The sequence below is a fragment of the Rhinoderma darwinii genome, chromosome 13 (genome assembly GCF_050947455.1).
Source record: "Rhinoderma darwinii isolate aRhiDar2 chromosome 13, aRhiDar2.hap1, whole genome shotgun sequence".
In the NCBI taxonomy this organism is placed as follows: Eukaryota; Metazoa; Chordata; class Amphibia; order Anura; family Rhinodermatidae; genus Rhinoderma; species Rhinoderma darwinii.
This window is the reverse complement of record NC_134699.1, coordinates 27,189,795-27,212,479: the sequence shown is the minus strand read 5'-3', so window position 1 is coordinate 27,212,479 and position 22,685 is coordinate 27,189,795. Positions and strand designations below refer to the sequence as shown.

Genomic DNA, 22,685 nt, shown 5'->3' with positions numbered 1-22,685 from the left:
TTTGGAGGACAGAAAACCTTTATTCTTAGGAAACTGCAGAACAAACTTTTTACAAACTTAAGGAAACGTATAACTAAAGGGGTTATTTTGTTCATATATTTTGACTGGTTCTTTTTTACGTTTTGATGTAAATGCACTAAGGTTTCAGTCTGCTACTGATAAATATTTCTATAATTCTGAGATAGAACTATAGAATTATGTAAGATGTATGTTCTCTCTTCATGCCCTGCAGATTGTCACCATGGCAGTGTGGATTCAGGCACAGCAGCTCCAGGGCGATGCCCTACGTCAGATGCAGGCTCTGTATGGACAGCATTTTCCTATAGAAGTCCGACATTATCTATCACATTGGATAGAGGCACAGTCATGGTATGTTCCGAATATCCTATTTTTAATTTGTGTAATTTATGTGACTTTTGTGTTCTTTAAGCTCATGAGATAAACTAAACCCAAACAAATTTTAATTGAGTTTCGCTTGAACAATGTGTTATTTCCTTTTTTTGCTTAGGCTATTTCCTGGGTGCTGGCTTGACATATATTTGAGTATCATGCCTTGGCATACAGGTTTTCTTTTGTGACGAAGCTATGCTGCCACCATGGGGCAAGCCTAGATTATAACTGACAGCAATAAAAGAAAGCAGCCTTAATTAATTGTGTGAGACAACACCATTCTTAATCTCAGTACTTTCATATGTCAGATGGGTGGAAGGATAAACATTCAAATCCAAAATATATCTCCTCCAGAAGGAAGAAAACTGTCTCTCAAGCACGCCACCTAATGGTTGGTTAAAAAGGCAACTCCTTAAACTGAACCCTGCTCTGTACTGACGATGAGCAACAACTTCATTAAAGAGCACAGAAGTGTATTAGCCAAACCAGAGACACCTAAGTTCCAAGCATCTTTGAGGGGGTAGACATTGACTCCGCGGCGGGGGAAGCGCTGCTCTCATGATTACACAGAACTCATACTATGAATCCGGTGTATTCTTTAATCTGTTCCTTTTAGCCAAACGGCACAAAATCATTATTTTTTTCATGTGTGGTTTTGGCTAATGTGAAATCGGATCTGTATCCATACTATACTGCCCTTAGGGCAGAATAGTCTGATGAAAGATCTGCTTTAATCCACCATAACATGTACCGGAGTTTTCCACATCTCCATTAACATTAACTCCACTTTGTGTCATTTAAAAGTTCTGCCTTGGAAGATATCAATGGATCTCGTGTTGATTATTGCCAAGGTGTAAAGGGAGATGATGGGAGGCTTTGACCCCCCCCCCCCCCTCCAGTAGAACGATTAGGTTTTTGACCACCAATGTATGGCAGTCTGACCCATGTTACTTCTCATAAAAAAATAACTTCAATGGTAAGATGAAAGTATTATACAAAGCGGACAAAGTGATTATTATCACAATGCAATTAACAGGGACTCGGTGGACCCCGAGAACCCACAGGACAATATGAAGGCCACACAGCTGCTGGAAGGGCTGGTGCAGGAGCTGCAGAAGAAAGCAGAGCATCAAGTAGGCGAGGATGGGTTCTTACTGAAGATTAAACTTGGCCATTATGCTACACAGTTCAAGGTAGTTTTATTTTCTGTTTTTTTAGAAATTTTTTTTTTTTATGTAAGAATAAATAATCTTGTATCCACCTTTGAATACAGTCACAGTTAGAATTAATCTATATGAAAATGTTAGTGTAGCTAAACGTTTGACAAACTTCTGACATATCATAGTGACATGTCAGAAGTTTTGATTGGTGGGGGTCCGAGCACTGAGACCCCCACTAATCGCTATAACGAAGCAGCTGAAGTGCTCGTGTGAGCACTCGGCTGCTTCGTGTCTGTTCGGCTTTTTCCATAAATAAATGTACGGACTCAATAGAAAGTGTATGAGCCTGTACGTCGATACATATACATCGGCTTTCCCGGAAAAATCCGGACAGACACGAAGCGGCTGAGCGCTCACACGAGCAATTCAGCTGCTTCGTTCTAGCGATTGGTGGTGGTCTCAGTGCTCGGACACCCACCAATCCAAACTTCTGAAATGTTACAAGTTTGTCAAATGTTTATATAAACTTTAACTTTGTGAAAACATTGCATTTTGTGTAATGATCATCCATTATTCTGTATAATAACCTAGTGCTGCATTCACAATTTTTCAGACCTCTGAGCTGAATTCTCCCAGCGTTCCTTGCTCTAATGGCTTGCATTCTGGGAAGTATAGTCTTTACACCAGGCTCTGCACTTTGATATGGGAATAGTTGTCCTACTGCGTTATAGGTACTCGGCTTTGTTATTAGAAATGTGTCAACAATCTCTTGGAGCACCCAGCAGAATTGTGAGTGCAGCTCTAAACCTATATCAGCTGTAACTCCCGATTAGTATAAGACATGTAAAGTATCAACTTTTTATGTAAACTATATATAATCAATATCATAATGTTCAAAGATAAACACATTCTTTAAGTTGTTGTCCAACAATCAGACCTTCTCCAAACAGCCCATTGTTTACTAAAATAAAATATAAAAATAAAGAAAAAGAGCATTTATTCTTACCGCATTTCGATCCAATACAGTGCTGTCTTTTTCACCCTGTTCGTTGTATGGACTAGACATCGGGAAAGCCTCGTCCATAACGAATATAAAAGTATAGTAATTGCTGGCTGCAGTGACTTTATCCCGGGGCAGCAATTGGACAAGGTAGCTAACAAATTTTGTGCCCTACACTATTATTTCCTTATAAAAAAACGGAAGCTTTACGGAAGGGAAACAAGTGGAAACTAACTGCAATGGAAGTATTACCATAGAAATCAATGGTAATGCAAACGGAAAGCATAGTTTGCATTCGGCTTTCCGTTTATCTGTTCCTCTGACGGAATGGATGAACGGAAACCCCAAATGGAACCCCCTTTAAGCCAGTATTTAATATAAAGCAGATGATTTCATGGGTTCTCAAAAATTTAAGTAAAGTAACTGTTTCTTCACTCCGTGTAGAATACATACGAAAGATGTCCAATGGAGCTGGTTAGATGCATTCGACATATCCTATACCACGAGCAGAGGCTAGTGCGGGAAGCATCCAACGTAAGTTCACATCTAATCCAACATTTTCAGAAGACTATTTATAGTTTTTTCGCTTTTCAGCAATTTGACGATGTTGTCATATCTCCTGCATTACCTAAGAGCAGTCACAATGGTTCCTCACATTTACTTACCGTATCCACTTATTGGCCCACATTTACTATGATTGGTATATCTTACACCAGTCTTAGTAAAAGAGGAATTTTGGAGTGATTTGCACTATTTGTTAAAACGTTCAAATTATTTAATATATTTGGCACAATTTAAACAGTCTGAAATAAATCTGGGCTATAAACAGGCATGGATTTGGGCCAAAAGTAGTGCCATTTTTACCTACCTTAATAAATGTGGCCTAGACTACATCTTCTTGGAGACAACTTTTCTTGTCACTTTTCGAACAGTTTGTTGCACGTCACCACTTGCCACTTTATTTTTTGGCTTAACAGCATAATAAATGTGGTTTGTTGCATTTTTAATGGGCTCTGATTTCTCCTACAGTCCAGTTCACCGGTAGGTGGCATTGTGGACACCTTGTCTCAGAAGCACCTCCAGATTAATCAGACATTTGAAGAGCTGAGACTTATTACTCAGGACACAGAGAATGGACTCAAGAAGTTACAACAGACACAAGAGTATTTCATTATCCAGTATCAGGAAAGTCTGAGAATTCAGGGTAAGTGTGTCCCCTTAACTCTATACACTCCATTCAATAAATTGTTGGATGTGTGCTGGGGTATAATGTTACTTTAAAATGTAGGTTAAAGTTTTGGATAGTGAACGGCTCAACTAACAATTCCATAATGTATTGTTACTACCACTACTATTAACAATGGGATCATTCTGATAATAAAAGCTACCTGGTCAATTCATACTCTCCAGTTTTCCTGATTTACTGTCAGGCTATTTTACGGCAGTCTGTAAATGACATCCAGACTATTCTATAAACTAGGAATAGGAATTTCACCACAACTATGTCTAATGGTGTCAAATTACCCCCCCCCCCCCCCCCCCCACAGCTAAAGGAAGCCACTCCAGTAATGGGATGTTGGGAAATTGCTATTTAAAGGCTATGTACACCTTTGACATCGCGTTTTTTTTGTTTGTTTTTTTGTTAAATAAAATTGTGCATAAGTGTGAAAGGTGGAACTTCCTAAATACATTTTATTAAAAATTATTTTTACGTTTTGAGATACAGCTGCTTTGTATTCTGCATACAGAGCAGTTGTATCTTGCGCTGAATCTTGTATCTGTCGCAGGATTGAGCTGTTAACGATCACCTCTATGTTCATAACTTAGATGTTGTCGATTTTACAGGTGGATCACACGCAGGACCCGCTGTCGCTGCACCAGTCAGTCTCGCGGACCTTACGGATTCAGGTCTTATCGAACGATACAGCTGCTCTGTATACAGAATACAAAGCAGCTGTATCTCAAAAAGTAAAAATAATGTTTAATAAAATGCATTTAGGAAGTTTCACCGATCACACTGATGCACAATTTTATTTATAAAAAAAACCAAAGACATTCCCCTATACTTTAAAGGGGTTATCCCACTGCAACAACTTACCACCTATCCACGGGGTAGGTGACAAGTGTTCGATCGCTAAGGGTTCCACTGCTGGGACCCACATTGATCAAGAGAACATGGGTTGCCGAGTCCCCTGTATGAACGAAGGTCACGCATGGGCGCTGTCGAACCAACAATTTATTTTATGGGACTCACTGGGCTATTTCCGGCAGTCCCATATAATATGAATGGAGCAGCTGCGCACCAGTGAAGTGAGCTCTACACGGTCTACTCTGTGCCTCTTAAGTCAGGACAGAATGGCGTCATGCTTTAGACTATCTTGACATTGACAGCACTTGGAAATAAAGCTGTTGTTCGTTAAATTTATAGATCATATGCATGTTCCTCCGGAAAGGCAGACTGTTGGTATATAAGGCAAACCACCTTCCCAGTTAGAAATCTGCTGCTTAGTACACCGTACAATCTATATGCATACGTTTGTTGTACATATTGGGGAATGAATTGATGAATTTCCGCATGCATGATGGCAATGATTTTTTTTTTCCATAATTTTTGTCACAATTTGGCAGCACTTGAAGTTCTTTCTCCATCCACTGCAATTTGTTACTTTTTACATTGATTATTTGCATTTTTATAATTACTATCATTTTACCAACAATTACCCACCGAGCAGCTCTACATAAAGGTGCTTATTATGGGAACTTAATTACATACCCTGCGCTGTGCTGAGAAGCTTGATGGATTCACGATCGTTAAACCTTGCCGGAATAATTAAACTCCTTCAGAGATTGCCTCTGTCATAACCTGTGTAAACAATGCGTCGCCGAGCTGGAACATGTGGAGAGCGCTCAGTAATGGGATAGTTAGACTAACATGGCTGCCTCTAAATAGCATCAACATACTGGGTTGCGCATGGGTGGGCGGAGGGTAAACAAACAGCCTTAAATATATGGTGCTGTGCCCATGACACAATAGAGTATATCACTTACAGGCTACATTGTAATGTCTACTGATTTTTATATTTAAAGTGTTTTTTATGTTAAAGAAGTTCTTTAATTTTTCTGTGAATCCCATTGATTTCAATAGGTGTCCATTCTTGCTTGATCACTTGTGTCCTAGCCATAAGATCTGACTTGGTGCTTATTCAGACGAGCGTTGTTAGAATTCCATACGTGAAAAACGGTTGACGGGTTGTCGGTTTTTTCCATCCGGAATTGGTGTGCCAAATAATTTTAAGAATGTCCTTAATTATCCCAACCCCAGGGTGTGCACATGACCGCAGCCATTTTCTATGGCTTTTAGCATAGAGAGCATTGTGAGATGTTTCTTGTGCGTATTTTTGGCTTCTGACCATGTCTTGTATTTAGGACCACACTGCTCTGGCTCCGCTTCCTGGTTTCACTTCTCAAGTGTCTCCAGGCAACCGTCCGTGAAAAAGGGAACGGAGCAGCTATGTGGTGTTCGTTTTTCATGCTGACGTATTGACTACTATGGGTGATTCCTGCGTGGAAAATACAACGGTAGAGCATGCTGCAATTTTTTATTTATTTTTTTGGGGTTTTTTTTTTTTCCATGCCGAACGGGTGTTCTGTAAGCTAAAGACCAAACCAAAACCTGTGGTGTGATTTGGCCCATTAACTATAATGCGTATGTGTTCAGTCAGAGGCTACAGTCCGTACTACCCTCGCACAGCATCCGGATGTGAAAATCGTTCTTAAGGTGATTTCACACTGCCAGATTTCGTGGCCGGTAAACGGCCAATGATGCAGCACGTTGATTGGCGTTCATTAGCTCCGTTTACATGAAGCAATGATTGGAAGCATAGGGACAGTGCAATCTTTTCAGGACAAATGCAGAAATTTGCAGTGGTCTTCTAGATGGGAGGTCCTCTCAAAGCAGAAGGCCAATATACACAGGAATATGTGGTCTGGATCATGTCCAAATAGCAAAAGTAAGAGCAGCACATCAGAACTGGACCTCACAAGGGTTAATAGAGCACCAGCCTCCAGAAATCTGACTTGTGAATCCCTCAAATGTAGACAGCTCAAGAAAGAGGCATCGCTCCAAATTAAAAATGTAAAAAAAAAATGGTTTTATTCACCCATCTGTGCAAGGAATGCAATGCTTCAGCTGCTTAATGCAGCCTTTGTCAAGCTTGGGACTTTATCCCTTGCACATATGGGTGAACAAAACCATTTTTCGTCATTTTTAATTTGGAGTGTTGCCTCTTCTTTTTTTTTTTTCCTTGATTGATTGGTCTGGATCATGGTTGGCCTTCACAAAGAGGTGGTCTTTTGGAGAGGTTTCCCTGAATTGTCCCTGTGTTGTGTTTTTTATTCTATTCCGTTGTTTTGGAGATCGCTTTGTTTAAGAGACCATAAACCGTTATAGTTCAGATAGAGCTTCCGACCTGCCCGAATGGTAAATCTGTGTTCTTATGGAGTTACATTTACTCTGTTTTTCTCTTATACTGCTCTGCCTATGTAGATTTCACAGTAGTTCTGCCAGATCTAGCACTATAATCATAAACCAGGAAGCTGGTGATGAACAGTACTATAGGTCCTGGCCAGATATGGACCTGTGGGAGAAGATATTGTAAAGTATACGATCATCACTATGCAATCCAGCATTTGTAGCTATGTCAACTATGGTGTCTCCTGTACATTTGAATAAGACTATATTAATACTCAGTAAAAAACAAAATATGAATAATTTAAAGTAATAAAGTTGCTCCGCCAAGGTTTTCTGTTAAAGACCAGCTTATTATGGAGATAAAAGATGAACATTTGGCATCTCGCACAGTTTCTTGCTGTCTCCTTGTTATACAGGTTTATTTCAATGTTCACTCCATGGATCAGTGTACTTTGTTAACTCTGTGATACAGAATCCAGAGCTGCTGGAATATACTAGTCCTTCTCAATGAATTAGAATATCATCAAAAAGTTTTTTTTTCTTCAGTAATTCAATTCAAAAAGTGAAACTCATATTATATAGATTCATTACACACAGAGGGATCTATTTCCAGCATTTTTTTCTTTTAATGTTGATGATTATGGTAACCGTTAATGAAAACCCAAAATTTAGTTTCTCAGAAAATTAGAATATTAAATAAGCCCAATTTCAAAAATGACTTTTAAAACTGAAATGTTGGCCTACTGAAAAGTATGTACAGTATATGCCCTCAATACTTGGTCTGGGCTCCTTTTGCATGAATTTCTGCATCAATATATCATGAAAGCCACATACTAGCATACTGCTACAAAAACATATAGATAGATCTAATACTAGCAACACTGACCAGGACTACTATATCTGTCTTCGCTTTTGTACCATATTGCCATTCAAAAGGATGAAGATCAAGAAAGTAATCTATGGGATGTATCTTGCTGCAGCAGAAACCTCCTGCCGCTATTCTGTCTATCTGAAGACCAAGCAAGTTATATCCCTCCTCGCTTTAAAAGGGTTGTCTCTAAAAGACAACCTTTTTTAAAAAACATTTTTTATTGAAGCCAGCCATTGGAGGAGAAATACTTTTAATTACATGCCGGCCATTCGAAAGAATGGCTGGCTATGCAATACATGGATGAGCCGGGTCGGCCAATGCGGCTCTCCACTTCGGCTTCTAGCAGGGATCTCAAAACAACCCCTTATAACATGAGAAGGTGCAGTCCTGTAATCTGTGCCTGACTTCTACAAGACTGGAAACTGTTGTCTCAGATCGACATCTAGGTTTTCTGTTTTTTTGTTTTTTTTTTCCTCATTGATTTCTAGATTTAGTATCTGGTAACTCAGTCTTCACAACCCATTGTCCCTATACCCTTTTGTACCCAAAACCGCCTTTTCAAAAACTTATATTATCATTGTGGTGCTGGATACCTTGTTGTGTGGATAAAATGCAACATTTTTAAAGAAATAATGTTAAATGGCCAATCCCACAAAAAATAAAAATAATCAGTTACAGGACAGAGACTCGTTTATCAGAAAGATTGAACCAATAGATGTGATGTGATGTGATTTATCAATGAACTTGCATTAATGATAATGAATTAATTTGTTAACTGTATGAACTTAAAGCACCAACCGTGATAAAATACCCCCGTCAGTGTTACCAGTCAAACGTCTGTCTGTTCATGATCAGAATTGTTCCCAGTTTCTTTTATTTCCCCAATGAACAGTCTACCTCTGGGTATATGTTTATGTATAATACAACCCGTTCCAGGATTCGCCGTTCCTCTAGATTATACCCCCCACTGTCCTCATCTTTAGGCTATGTTCACACGCTTAACAAAAAACGGCTCAAAATACAGAGCGGTTTTCAATGGAAAACAGACTCTTATTTTTAGCAGTTTTTTGGCTGCGTTTTTTACAGCCGTTTTTGGAGCTGTTTTTCTATTGAGTCAATGAAAAACTGCGACAAAAATGGCTCCAGAAGTAACATGCAGTTTTTTTTTTTTTTTTTACGAGGGTACTTTTTACATGGCCGTTCTTAAAAATGGGCATGTAAAAAAGCCGCGTGGAAACGGAACGTCGGTTTTCCCATTGAAATTAAAGGGCAGATGTTTGGAGGCGTTCAGCCCTCGCATTTTTAGACGTTTTTCGGGCGTTTATGGGCCGAAAAAGTCTGACAATAGGTCGTGTGAACATACCCTTAGGGTCCTATTCAACATGCTGATATTCTTTCATGAAAGAGTGATGGTTTAGCGAGTAGTTTGCGTTCAGAAGACGGTCTATTACACGTGACAATAATTGCTAAAGGTTTTCGCTGTTCAGGCGTTACTGTGATCGTTGCTCGTTCGCCCACACCTGATCTCTGAACTGCTAATGACTGTAAGATTTCTGATTAGACGAGGGAATGTGGCGTCAACAAACAATAATCTCCCAGGTAGATCTGGGCGATTCACAGAAACCGAACTATTTATTGTTGGTCGTTCGATTGTTGCACGCAGAGTGGCCGTAGAGGAACACTTAGTTTACTAATGAAGTTTTGTTCTATGGCTGATCCGGTTTAAGAAGAGTTTTTGGTAGAAAATATGCATTTGTATTAATGTGTAGTTCAAATTTGAAATGAAATGAAGGTGTCGTTTGTTTCCATTACTTCTCACAGCTCAATTCTCGCAGCTGTCACAGCTGAGCCCCCAGGAACGCATGCCACGTGAAGCCACATTACAGCAGCGGCAGGCTTCCTTAGAGGCCTGGCTACAGAGAGAGGCCCAGACTCTGCAACAGTACAGACTGGTAATGTTTTAAAAAGGAGGAAGATGGTGCTGGATTTTCTTAGCATTTATGAGACCTGAAGAGGCACGGTCTTGTGAAATAAGTAAAACATGTTTTGCTTCAGAATATTTCTTTAGGGTTTGCAATCAGCTCAGTTGTACCTTAGGTAAAAAATGGCAGAATTGCATGAATGTTTTGTTATTATGGTATCACCTATTTTAGCAGCAGGAGCAGAGCAATTGAACGTGGGAAACCTTGAGTTCCTTACTGCTTTCATGCCAGACTCTCATGAGGGTTTTAGGACTTGTCCGCACGTAACGGAATTGCTGCAAATTTCTGCAGCAATTCCGCAGAAAATAGCAGAAATTCCGCTGTGGAAAAACTGCCCGTTTCTTGTTTTTTGGGGGGTTTTTTGACTGCAGAAAATGGTGCGGATTTTGCTGTGTTTTTCTCAATGTTGGGAGATGATGACATCTCCTCTGAAAAACGCAGCAATTCAGTCCACTTTCCGCAGCCGGAATTTACATGCTGCATTGTGAAAAATATGCACCGCAGGTCAAATTCTGGTCTAAATTTTTATGTAGTGTGTGAAAAGTTGTACGTTTTTCCAATATACTCTCAGTATCAATTCCTCACGCTTTTCAAGATCTATTTGCAGGCATTTAATAAGAACCTTCATTGTTTACTTCCAGTGGATAAGTGTCCTGGTCATGTGATGGACACACAGGTGCATGGCTCGTTACACTGTGATCATAATCGGGTGCTGTGATCATAATCGGGTGCTGTGATCATAATCAGGTGCTGTGATCATCATATAATCAGGACAACTTTGTATTCCATGGGAGTAATTGACTTCCAGTAAAATGACCGCAAGCAAAGGAATTGATACAAAAAGTATATTGGTATTTGTATAACTTTTCATTATACAAGAATTAATATTCATTAGACCTCCCTATTTCTATGGGCAGAGGAAGTTCAGCAATTGTTGGGAGGTGGCTTACAAAGGATTGGGTATGTTGAAATCCAATATGCCGATCCTAGTTTCTCCTGAAATTTGCTGTCGGGGGAAAGTTGGGAGATCTCCAGACACATTAAGGCCTAATTCTCACGAGCGTGTTCGGTCCGTGATATACGGTCCATATGTCTGCCGCCTTTCCTGTACCAAACGCAGTTCAGGGAGCCGGGCTCCTAGCATCATAGTTATGTATGACGCTAGGTGTCACTGCCTCTCCGTGGAACTACTGTCCCGTACTGTAATCATGATTACAGTACGGGACCGTTTTCCCGCAGCGAGGCAGTAACACCTAGCGTCATACATAACTATGATGCTGGGAGCCCGGCTCCCTGCACTGTGTTCGGTCCAGGAAAGGCGGCAGACATATGGACAGTATATCATGGACCTAACACGCACGTGCGAATTAGGCCTTAATCATCAGCAGTTACCGCTGAAATTGGTCGGTTATACAGACTTTAATCTTCTGTGTATGGCCTGCTTTTAGCTTAATTTGTTATAACTACTAATGTTGGACATTTTTGCTACAGAGTTTCTGCAGGAGTTCAGGAGAGTCCATTATAATGAATATGTCCATTGCCTTTTTATTAATTTTATTATCATCCTTAGAACTACAAAAAGTACTTCCATCTTCCTGAATATGCGTTTTTAACCTTTCTTGTGGTTTACTTTTGTTTGTTCAGGATTTGTCTGAGAAGCACCAAAAGACTCTGCAGCTGTTACGCAAGCAACAAACCATCATCTTGGATGATGAACTGATTCAGTGGAAGAGACGGCAGCAGCTAGCAGGGAACGGTGGTACTCCAGAGGGCAGCTTAGACCTTTTACAGACATGGTATGTGCTTTATGTGGGACTATATGGTTAAGATGCTTTCTTCTTGTATGAGGCACTGGGCTGAAGACCTCACAATCTTGATAGATGTTTTTATATTAATGCAACCTGTGTGTACCCGGAGTGTGTATAAAGCTTTTATTTTGGGACGCACATAAACCACAGATGTCGAGTTGCTTTTGCCCTTGGGAAAAGATTTCTCCTGTGCTTATTGTCTCCCCTGCTGAGTAATGCAGTATGTATGACCTGCCAAGAGGACTGGTGAAGTGAAGTTGTTAATGTCTCATAATCTTTAGCACAGAAAAGCCATGGTCTACTGTACTGTCACATGTAATACATCTCTACTATCGACAGGTGTGAAAAACTTGCAGAAATAATCTGGCAGAACCGACAGCAGATAAGGCGGGCAGAGCACCTGTGCCAACAGCTGCCTATTCCAGGGCCCGTGGAGGAGCTGCTCGCTGAACTAAATGCCACCATCACAGATATCATATCTGCTTTAGTAACCAGGTAACCTATAACACACCACATGCGCCTCATGTTCTTCTTCAACACTGACTGGGTATTATGGTTTAATGAAATAAAGGTTTTTCGTTGTATAATGAAACATTATCCAGTTTGACTTTTTTATATTTTCTGTATTCCTCACGGTTTGCAAGATCTCCGCTTCCTATCATTGAATGAGAACCGTAATTATTTACTTCCAGTGGATAAAAATCTGTCCTGGTCATGTGGTGATCACACGGGCTGGACTGGTTACGATACAGTTATCAGAATTCTCTGTCTTGTAATGAGCCGAGCACCAATGTGTCCTTCAAGTGACCAGGACAAGTTTTTACCAACTAGAAATACTGTAAATAATGAAGGCTCATATTGAATGACAACAAGCAGAGATCTTTATACCTGTGAGGAACCAGAAAGTATATTGGAAAGTTCTATAACTTTTCATTATACGAAGAATAACTTTATTTGCTGTAACCGTAATTCTGACTTTTCTGAGGTAAGTTCATACCAATCCAGCTTTTCTGCAATAGGATTAACCCTAAATCATGAGGCTTCTTAACATTATTTGTTTAGTATTTGAACAAGGAAAGTATCCCGGTCTTTTCACTCCTAAACATCTTTGAAACTCAAGAGTCCATTTTTCTTTTAAGGGGTTGTTTAGTTTAGAAAACCCATTTTCATATACCCTATCGGAGTTAATAGAGGGGGGGTCCTTTGTTCAGGAACCTCCTCTTTTGGCCAGAATGGAGAGTCCTACATTAGATAGAAAGCCTGTTGATTTGAATGGGAAATGCCTAATTTCTCCTGTGGTGGCGCTGCTGGGATATTGAAGGTGTACGGGCAGGATTCCCACAGATAGCTGCTGATTGTTGGGGCTCCCAGCATGGGGACACATTGAGATAAGCTTATTGTCAAGGAGTCCTTCCAACAAGAAAGGATTCATCAAAGAGGAGAACCCCTTTTAAGAGCATATTATTTATTTTTGATTGCCGAAGACATAAATTTAGAGTCAAATTTGATGACATTTACTATTTCAATGGCTTTATTGGTGGCCTTTAACACATATAATTTATTGTCACGTATTGACTGCATTTATTCTAGAAAGATAATATAAGATTTTGTTTAATTGTCTTTATCTGCTTCTTTCTGCAGCACATTTATAATTTATTGTCACGTATTGACTGCATTTACTGTAGAAAGATAATATAAGATTGTTTAATTGTCTTCTTTATCTGCTTCTTTCTGCAGCACATTTATAATTGAAAAGCAGCCTCCACAGGTATTAAAAACACAGACAAAGTTTGCAGCAACAGTTCGGTTGCTGGTTGGTGGCAAACTGAATGTCCACATGAACCCACCCCAGGTGAAAGCCACCATCATTAGTGAATTACAAGCAAAGGCTCTTCTGAAGAATGAAAACACGCGCAAGTAAGTACCCTAAAGACCCTTTTACATGGGCCAATTATCGTAGAACGAGCACTCATATGAACGCTCGTTTCCAATCATTGCCCTGTGTAAACAAGGCAAAGGTCAGCAGATAAACACGCAAACACTTGTTCATCGGCTAATCCCATCTTTTATGCGGCCAAAAATATGGTCGATAGTCCGTAACACATCTCCCTGTGTAAGCGATGCAAATGCATGGGGACGAATGATCGAGGTGAAGATTGTTCGTCCCCATACCAACGATCAATGCTCAGTTTAAAGAAAGCAAAGGAACGCCGATCAACAACCTGCCGGTCTAAAACCACCTTTAGTGACATACCTTGATATAAATCCTTTTATTTCCCATCTAAGGGCCCTTTCACATCAGCGTTCCTTTCCGTTGAGGGGTTCCGTTAACCCCTCAACGAAAAGGCAAACTGAAACCTTCGCTTCCGTTTCCCTCACCATTGAACGCAATGGTGACGGAAAACTTAGCTAATGGTTTCAGTTTGCCTTTCCGTTGAGGGTTTAACCCGACGGAAACCTCCGACGGAACCCCTCAGCGGAAAGGAACGCTGATGTGAACACAGCCTAAACGTTCTTGGGTTTTGAAATGGCTATAGATAATGGATATTTGTTAGCAGATCTCATTGATTTGCACAGTATTCTGCTGATAATCTAATATCTATGTGGCTGATAATGGCCCTAGTTTTTAATATGACCTGCCCTCCATCTGTATGTGGCATCCGTCTTTTGATATTCTAATATCGAATTGCTACCTACTATGGTCAGTGTTATTTATATCATAAATCCTAATCCAGGATAGATATCATGGATAATTTTTGTGTCTGCCATTATTTTTCTTGTCACATAATCTAATTTAATCCAATTAAATATATTGCCTTTGCTTCACAGTGATAGCAGTGGAGAGATCCTGAATAATTGCTGTGTAATGGAGTACCACCAGGCCACTGGCACACTAAGCGCACACTTCAGAAACATGGTAAGTGTGCACAGATAGTATGCATTTGGAAGTAGCTGAAAAAAGTTTTCCTTCAATGTTGCCGGTGAAGAAGCCTGTTGTAGTTTAGGCGACATTTGGCTGATCCGGCTATATGTTTCCCTAATAGGAAATAATGGCATTTGATGTGTTTTTCATTATTTCTTATAGGAGACTTATGTGAGAGAAGTTTATATATTTGCTTCTAGAAAATGTCATTACAAGGATGTTTTTTGTTTTATGTTTTTGTGCAAATAACCTTAGAATGATGTAATAAATACATTTGACCCTATGAGAGGGTTATTTTCTTTAAACAATTTACATTGTGACTCCTAATTTTCATCAGTTTTTTTTTTTTTCTAAATTAAAATGGGTTTAATTAATAGGGGGTCCTTGCATGTCATCTTTAAACTAGATCATACATGTTGTTGTCTGACTAATTCCGCTTATTTTTTCTGCCAGTCATTGAAGAGGATTAAACGCTCAGACCGGCGAGGGGCAGAATCGGTCACCGAGGAGAAGTTCACTATATTGTTTGAGTCCCAGTTCAGTGTGGGGGGGAATGAACTGGTATTCCAGGTGAAGGTAAGAGACTAAATGTTAAGCCCCCTACCATATTGTTTTTGAATAGAAACGAATGGTCTCCATTATAAATACTGTACATTTTATGATACTCTGGCACTCTCTGGACCCAAGAACATGTTGAATTATCAGATTGTGGCCTAGGTTAAATGATTTTTACAATAATCACTTTGGATGTACAGCCAGGACATGCTAGAGATTTACTTAACCAAAAATTGGTTGATAACCCCAGTAGATTGTCTATTAAATGCATTAAATATATTGACAAAAGTTTGACTCTACCAATTTTATCTATATGGAGTAAAACTTTTAATCTGGCATCCAATAATCCAAAGAATCTTATTATCCACTATTTATTTCCAACACAGAATCGCAATATAATGTGGAATCTCACAAGACCAGAAGCAGAAAACGACAAAATTCATATGGTTAAAAAAAAAAATGCAGTCTTTCCTTACAAATTATAGATTTCTTTTTATAAGCTACTGATTATCCAGGGTCTGACGGGTTTTATTGTATTATTATATTTTTGGTTTCCTTATGGTTTTGCCATGAGTAGAATCATCTGTTAGTCTTCCCAAATCCATACTGTCTATATACCCTCACTGTTTTGACTCCATCAAAGTTAATACTTGACAGATTTAATTCCCATGATATGTTTTTTATTTTGTCCTTTTTTTTTTTTTTTTGTTAAATCTGTTTTCTTGTAGACGCTCTCTCTCCCTGTTGTGGTAATTGTTCATGGGAGTCAGGACAACAATGCTACAGCGACAGTCTTGTGGGACAATGCTTTTGCCGAGCCAGTAAGTCATAAGCTGCTACATCCTCTTGGTCTGAACTCCTTCTCCTTTTGATGACATTCCCAAAATATTACTTTTTTATTTATATTTTTTTCCCATGGAATATTTTCCATCTTTTGATATTTGTATCCGTTCATCTACACAGGGCCGGGTGCCGTTTGTGGTTCCAGACAAAGTTCTTTGGCCGCAACTATGTGAGGCTCTGAACATGAAGTTTAAGGCAGAGCTTCAGAGTAACCGAGGGCTCAGCGATGAGAATCTGGTGTTCCTGGCACAAAAACTTTTCAACAACACAAGTAACCACAAGGATGACTACAATAACATGACTGTGTCCTGGGCACAGTTCAATAGGGTGAGAGGCTGAACAGTCCAGTGGATATTCATTTACAAATGTGATTACATCCTGTGCTCAGTTTAAGGGTCACACACTCTGAGCTGGTCACGGTTTAGTGTTGCTGCTTTGGAATGCCACATCCTTTACAGAGTCTGGTTGTGTAAATGGCACTCTTCAATTTCTGCTCCTATTTTTTTTAACACATGCAGAAATAAAATCAACATTTCATATCGATAGATGTAACAGATTAATTTCATTTAACGACTTGTTTTCTACACTTAGGGGCTCATTCACACTTGTATATTTTGAGTATTTTTCAACAGTATTTGAATGTCAAAATGAGGAGTGGAACATAAACCGAGAAAATGTATCATGGAAAGATTTGCACCTCTTCCGTGTTTTGGACCCGGAGTTGTGCCAAATTGTAAACTCGGTCACCCCTGCTGGCATTGCAGTAATGCCGCACCTGTAAATTTTATGGACTGATTAGAGTCCGCTTGACAACCAAAGTAAACACACCTAGATATGGTCACCTATGGGAGATGCACCATTAGCACATCATGGCAAACCGCATGTAAATAGATGTATTTTTTTTCCATGGGTTTAACAGGCATGCGGTCTGTAGTAACATGTATTTTTTGCACTGGTTTGATTGTGCTTAAAACTGCAATGGCGGTATAACTCCAGCAAAAACTGCATGCGATACAGTGTTGGTGCTGGCGCTGGCTCTATGCTGCACCATTACCACCTTGTGTGCATATACCGTAAGAATAGTTGTAAAACATGGGTTGTGTGTGCAATTATGTACTTTCACCGTAGAGTTCCATGTGTGGTGGAATATCATGTTCATCTGATACTACTTGGTATCTGACAACAGAAGTCTCATTGACCATTCAGATGTAGCGGAGTTGAATTTGTCAATATGTAACACAGTTTATTTGGCCTAACTCGGAGTTTCTCAATGCACAAAAGAAAAGTTTGACAGATTGAGCTCTCCTGTATATGGACATCTTCAAAAAGGTCAATGTCGGTGTCTATATTAGTGACAGTTCTATCCCTGACACTGGTTTGATGCCTATAGAGAGTGTGTTGAGCTCATTGTTGATCAGTGTGTATTGGCTTTTCTAGTTTTTAGCCCATAAAATGTTGACCACCCTGACACATTGAATGATCAGCTGACATTGATGTCATGATTACCTAGTTGATCTTATGGATTTGGATTTCTAATTACTACCTACTTCCTCAGTAAGGTCACTTGTTCCTCGTTGTGAAGTCTGTGTCTCATTCAGTAATGTTCTTGTTGACTTCATTGTTTGCACTCTTGTAGAAGACGGCTCAGTTTACAGATTTGGCTGCTTTCCTTGTGAACTGTTTACATGGTACACTATAAAGTTATATTCGGAAGCTTTTGTAGTCTGCGTAGTCACTGACATCACTGCGTTGGATTCTTTGTCTGTGTTAATGCAGGCTTTGGATTTGGAAGTCCCTTGTAATGATTCTTCGCTTACACTATTCTGTTTGGGTAAATCGAGTGTCTCTTTTTTTTTTTTTACACAGGAGAATTTGCCAGGCTGGAATTATACTTTTTGGCAGTGGTTTGATGGAGTAATGGAAGTGTTGAAAAAGCACTTAAAGCCTCACTGGAATGATGGGTAAGTGTGAACAGTGGATAGTTCATAAATGCCTACGGAGTCCATGGTGGCATGTTGCCCTCCACTGCTAAATAACATGAGGACGAGCATGCCAAATTTGAACTTTTCCGCTGCAAGTTTTCTCTGTGACAAATGTTTGCATGCATTTCTCAAGTTCCTATAGCTTTATTTTAAGATAAAGTCGTTATTTATAACTGAAAGCAGATTTCCCACTAGAATCAAAGTCCATAAAATGAATTTCAACCATTGAACAACATTTTATATATATTTTTTAAATCTAAATACTTCCAAAGTTTTTGCTAATGAATTTCTATAATATATCTGAATAGTGATCAGAACTCAGTTTTTTCTGAGCTGCAGCCATAAAAACGTCTCTACAGGCATCATTAATGTATGTAAAGGCTTTTCATATTATTAAATTAGACACCTGCGTATTCCTTCACATGCGTGAAGGCAGAGGGAAGAGTGCGCTGCGGCACAATTTTTATGTAAAACAGAGGAGTGTAACCATTCAGGCTGAACACGTCTCTCCTTCCACCAATCAAAAGGCCTTTTTTACACAGTCTCTCTTATCATTGGCTGTTTTAAGAAATGTATTCCCACAGAATTATCGACCTAAAAACATGATGATGAAAGGTGGTGAATCACTCTAGGGTCACGTGGTGGATTGTAAAGAATTTACTCCACAATTTACTGTATAATACATGTGAATGGGGTTTTCAAAAGCAAATACACATCACAGAGGCGTAGCTAGGTTCTCCTGCACCCGGGGCAAAGATTCAGATTGGCGTCCCCCTCCCCCCCCCCCCCCCAATTTATTTCCTGACATCTCGTTCCCTGTCACCATGTTTTCTTTCCCTACCAATGAGGTGCAATTTTTTTTCACAATTTTTTTAATGTAACACGAGTATAAAAGCATTTATACATTTTACAAGCAATGTAGTTCTATAATGTAATTAACATAAAAGTAAATTAAAAGAAAATAAATTAGAGGCCACACACAGCCCCCTGTAGATAGCGCCACACAGCCCACCTTGTAGATAGTGCCACACACAGCCCGCTGCCCCTTTGTAAATAGCGCCGCATCCCCCCCCCCCTTGTAAATAGTGCCACATTCCCTCCCTTTTAAATAGTGCCACACTCCACCCCCCCCCCCCCCTTGTACTTAGCGGCACACTGTGAACATACCGGTGAGCGGTAGCCTACCGCTACCACTCTCCGCTCTGCTTGGTGTGACTTACCGGAGAAGCCGAGGAGGTCATTCGGCACAGGCTGCGACGGAGTTCCTTCTGACTAGGGTTCGTGACAGCTACGGCCGGCCTTAGCTTGGATGGCGCCCTGTGCGGGACTCTATTTCCGCCCCCTACACAAACCAAAAATGAACCACATATATGGACACGCTGGAACATATATACTGTACATACATAAAGATAGATATTTAGACATTCAGGCAAATATAAATACACACATCTGGAATATATACATACAGGTAAATATATAGACGTACAGACACCTATACGCACACACACCGGCAGATAAATACACAGACCGGAACATATACAAATACATAAAAGACACAAATATACAAGCACAAAGACACATTCACAAACATACCCATATATACGCACATATGTACACAGCACAGATAATGTAGCAGATGTTACCTACAGTCCTATGCAGTCTCATAGATTGTAAGCTCTTGCGAGCAGGGTCCTCACTCCTCCTGTCTGAATTGTAAATGAACTTTGTCACTATGTAATGTCTGATATTGTTTGTTTCATGTTCCCTCTAAATTGTAAAGTGCTGCGTAATATGTTGGCGCTATATAAATAAAGATTATTATTATTATTTATTATATGTAACAACACAGATAACACAGTGATAACTCTGAGTACAGATAATGTAGTAGCGGTTACCTGCAGTCCTATGTAACACCACAGATAACACTGATAATTCTCTGAGTACAGATAATGTAGTTATGTCACCTGAAGTCCTATGTAACACCACAGATAACAGTGATAACTCTCTGAGTACAGATAATGTAGTAGATGTAAGACACGGACACACACCATGTCTACTTGCTGACAGCATCACAGGTCAGGACGGGCTGTGGGCGGAGCTTCCTCCTCTGCTTCTCGGCATGCGTAACAGCAGAGCTGGAAAGCTGCAGCATGGGAGTGGACCTGTCCCCTGACCTGAGTCTCATCTGACATCATGTCACTGATGTGAGGTCAGGTGACAAGTCAGGTGACTGGACTGGTCCACTCCCTGGCCGTCACAGACCCCAGTCAGAACGCTGTAATTTCCTGGCTCTTCCTAAAGCTGCTGCAGGTGTCCGACATACAGGGCGCCTATCAGCAGCGATCAGCTGCTCTTCGGCGCCCCCCCCTTCCCTACCACCGGGTTGCGTCCGGGGCACATGCCCCGCCTGCCCCCCCCCCAGCTATGCCCCTGAAACATCAAGTGGAAAAAGCTGCCGGCAAGTCAGAGGGAACATTGCAGTTTTTTAAACCCATAGCATTCCGCTGTTGTTGCGCAAATTTTGTGGTTTCCCTTTGCAATGCATGGATGAGGATTTACTGCAGACTCGCAGCAAAATCCACAGCAGAAAAATAGAGGACAACTAATGCTATGTTAGAGGGAATCTGCCGCCAACACAGACTCTTTGACTTAGAACATCTGGGTCACGACCAATTTGCCATTTCCAGCTTGTGATTACTGTCAAAGATGGCAAAAAGGGGAGGAATGCTGGTCCACGCACATTGCCTTATTGTGGCATGAATTAACTTATTCTCCTTTTTAATTTTAGGGCCATTCTGGGCTTTGTCAACAAGCAGCAAGCTCATGACATGTTGGTGAACAAAAGGGATGGGACTTTTCTCCTGCGCTTCAGTGATTCTGAAATTGGGGGCATCACAATAGCATGGAAGTTTGAGTTGCGTAAGTTTCAACCAGAAACGAGTCTTGTGCTAATGAGAATCCTAGTAAGACATAGTAAAAGACTCCACCAGTTGTTTCTAGTATTATTAATTCTGACATAAGTCATATTAAGATATTTTGCCTCTCCTAAAGATCTAATATGTTTGTTGATTTAGCGGAAAGAGCCTTGTGGAATCTGATGCCATTTACCAGCCGAGATTTTTCAGTACGTTCGCTGGCGGACCGACTTGGAGACCTGAACTATCTCATCTATGTGTTTCCTGATAGGCCAAAAGATGAAGTGTTCTCAAAGTATTATACCCCAGTGCTCTGCAATCCTTGTAAGATTCACTTCTCCGTTGACCAACCTGTGTGTGTGTGTGTGTGTGTGTGTGTGTATATGTGTATGTGTGTGTATATATATATATATATATGCAATCTCTCTCTCTGTCTGTGTATGTGTCTATCTTCCTGATCTATTTAATTCAGCAACTACATGATGTATAGTTGAGTTCTTCCATATTGTCAAAGTTAATGGAATAGAGTTCTATATTTATCTATACGAATTTCAATCTCTATATAATAATCTTCTCCATTCACACCTAAAGTGAAAATTAATATTCTGTCGATTCACTTTTGAAATCTGTATGTGGTTAATCTTCCCTCTGTAGACATTCAAGGTCCCTATGCATTTCCTTTAAAGTGTACCTCCACTTGTGAGCTCCTACTTGAGCTGACGTCGGGCATGGAGAGACGCTCCAGCACGCTGGCTGTTATATTTGCCATGGCAACCAGACTATGCCTAGAGAGCATCAAGGAAGGGTCCAATTAATTGGAATTGGACCCGTGCACGATACTCTCTGGGTGCCTCTCCACACACGATGTCAGGTCGGACGGGAGATCACAAGTGTAGATGCACTTTAAACCATCTTCGAATCTAAAGGGCAGTGGATGCAGCCATGAGATCCCACTTAAGCAATGAGTCACTTATTAGTGGTGCATTGAAGGGGGTGACCATGCACTTAGCAGTTGCTGTTGTACCCACCGGCTTGTTTTCCGTGGGGCATCGTCCCGATGACCAAAGTTTCATGGGTCTGTCCTGGTGGCAGATTCCTTCTGTTTGGTATTTAATTCAGGTCAAAAGAACTCAACAAGACAGTCATAAGAGACCTAGAATTTAGGCACGATAATAAATCACTCTGAGAAAAGATGTTTAATAAACTTTATCCTTTTAGTTTTTTTGGGTATATGTGCCTGCCTTTTCCATATATTCTGTTAATAATATTACCCAGTCATAAATGGGAAGTTTGGTGAGCCTTCTGCAATCTCTGCGTCCTTTTTAATTCCTCTTTTTATATTCTTCTTCTTCAGCAAAAGCAGATGGATATGTGAAGCCAGCCATAAAGCAAGTGGTGCCCGAGTAAGCCATACTTCCTTGTATTTATATGTACATGCCATATAATCCCAGGACACAAGAATTACACGTATCCTTAGTCTTCACATTCTGTTCCATTGTGCTGGTAGATTTTTATAGCTTGTACGCAGCCATTTATTAGCTGTAAATATCACCAGTGAATTTTTCATTAGGCTGATGATCTAAATGTATACTCACTGTAGTATGGACATAACTTACATCATGTCATAATAACTTTTGTTAAGAATCAGTGGTTTAGGATTATTTTGTTTGTTTTTCGTAAGGTTTGTGGCCACCGATATAATCCCACCGAGCAGCTACATGGACCAGGCGCCATCCCCTGCAGTTTGTACTCCGTCACACTATAACTTGTACCAGCAGAAGTAAG

The 22,685-nt window shown here is 40.1% G+C and overlaps 1 protein-coding gene across 2 annotated transcripts in view; it reads left to right on the top strand.

The window, feature by feature from the left end:
* The window catches only part of LOC142666318 (signal transducer and activator of transcription 5B), a 128,336-nt gene that overhangs the window by 99,363 nt on the left and 6,288 nt on the right, over positions 1-22,685 (top strand). For both annotated transcript variants that reach the window (XM_075846314.1, XM_075846313.1), the window contains 17 exons: positions 233-369; positions 1,427-1,583; positions 2,995-3,084; positions 3,580-3,754; positions 9,714-9,844; positions 11,519-11,670; positions 12,022-12,177; positions 13,420-13,599; positions 14,512-14,599; positions 15,059-15,181; positions 15,889-15,981; positions 16,124-16,330; positions 17,870-17,964; positions 20,774-20,904; positions 21,060-21,224; positions 22,255-22,303; positions 22,582-22,680. In XM_075846314.1, coding sequence (XP_075702429.1) covers positions 242-369; positions 1,427-1,583; positions 2,995-3,084; positions 3,580-3,754; positions 9,714-9,844; positions 11,519-11,670; positions 12,022-12,177; positions 13,420-13,599; positions 14,512-14,599; positions 15,059-15,181; positions 15,889-15,981; positions 16,124-16,330; positions 17,870-17,964; positions 20,774-20,904; positions 21,060-21,224; positions 22,255-22,303; positions 22,582-22,680 — 2,219 coding nt within the window. In that variant the 5' untranslated portion in view covers positions 233-241. The remainder of the gene's footprint in view (positions 1-232; positions 370-1,426; positions 1,584-2,994; positions 3,085-3,579; positions 3,755-9,713; positions 9,845-11,518; positions 11,671-12,021; positions 12,178-13,419; positions 13,600-14,511; positions 14,600-15,058; positions 15,182-15,888; positions 15,982-16,123; positions 16,331-17,869; positions 17,965-20,773; positions 20,905-21,059; positions 21,225-22,254; positions 22,304-22,581; positions 22,681-22,685) is intronic.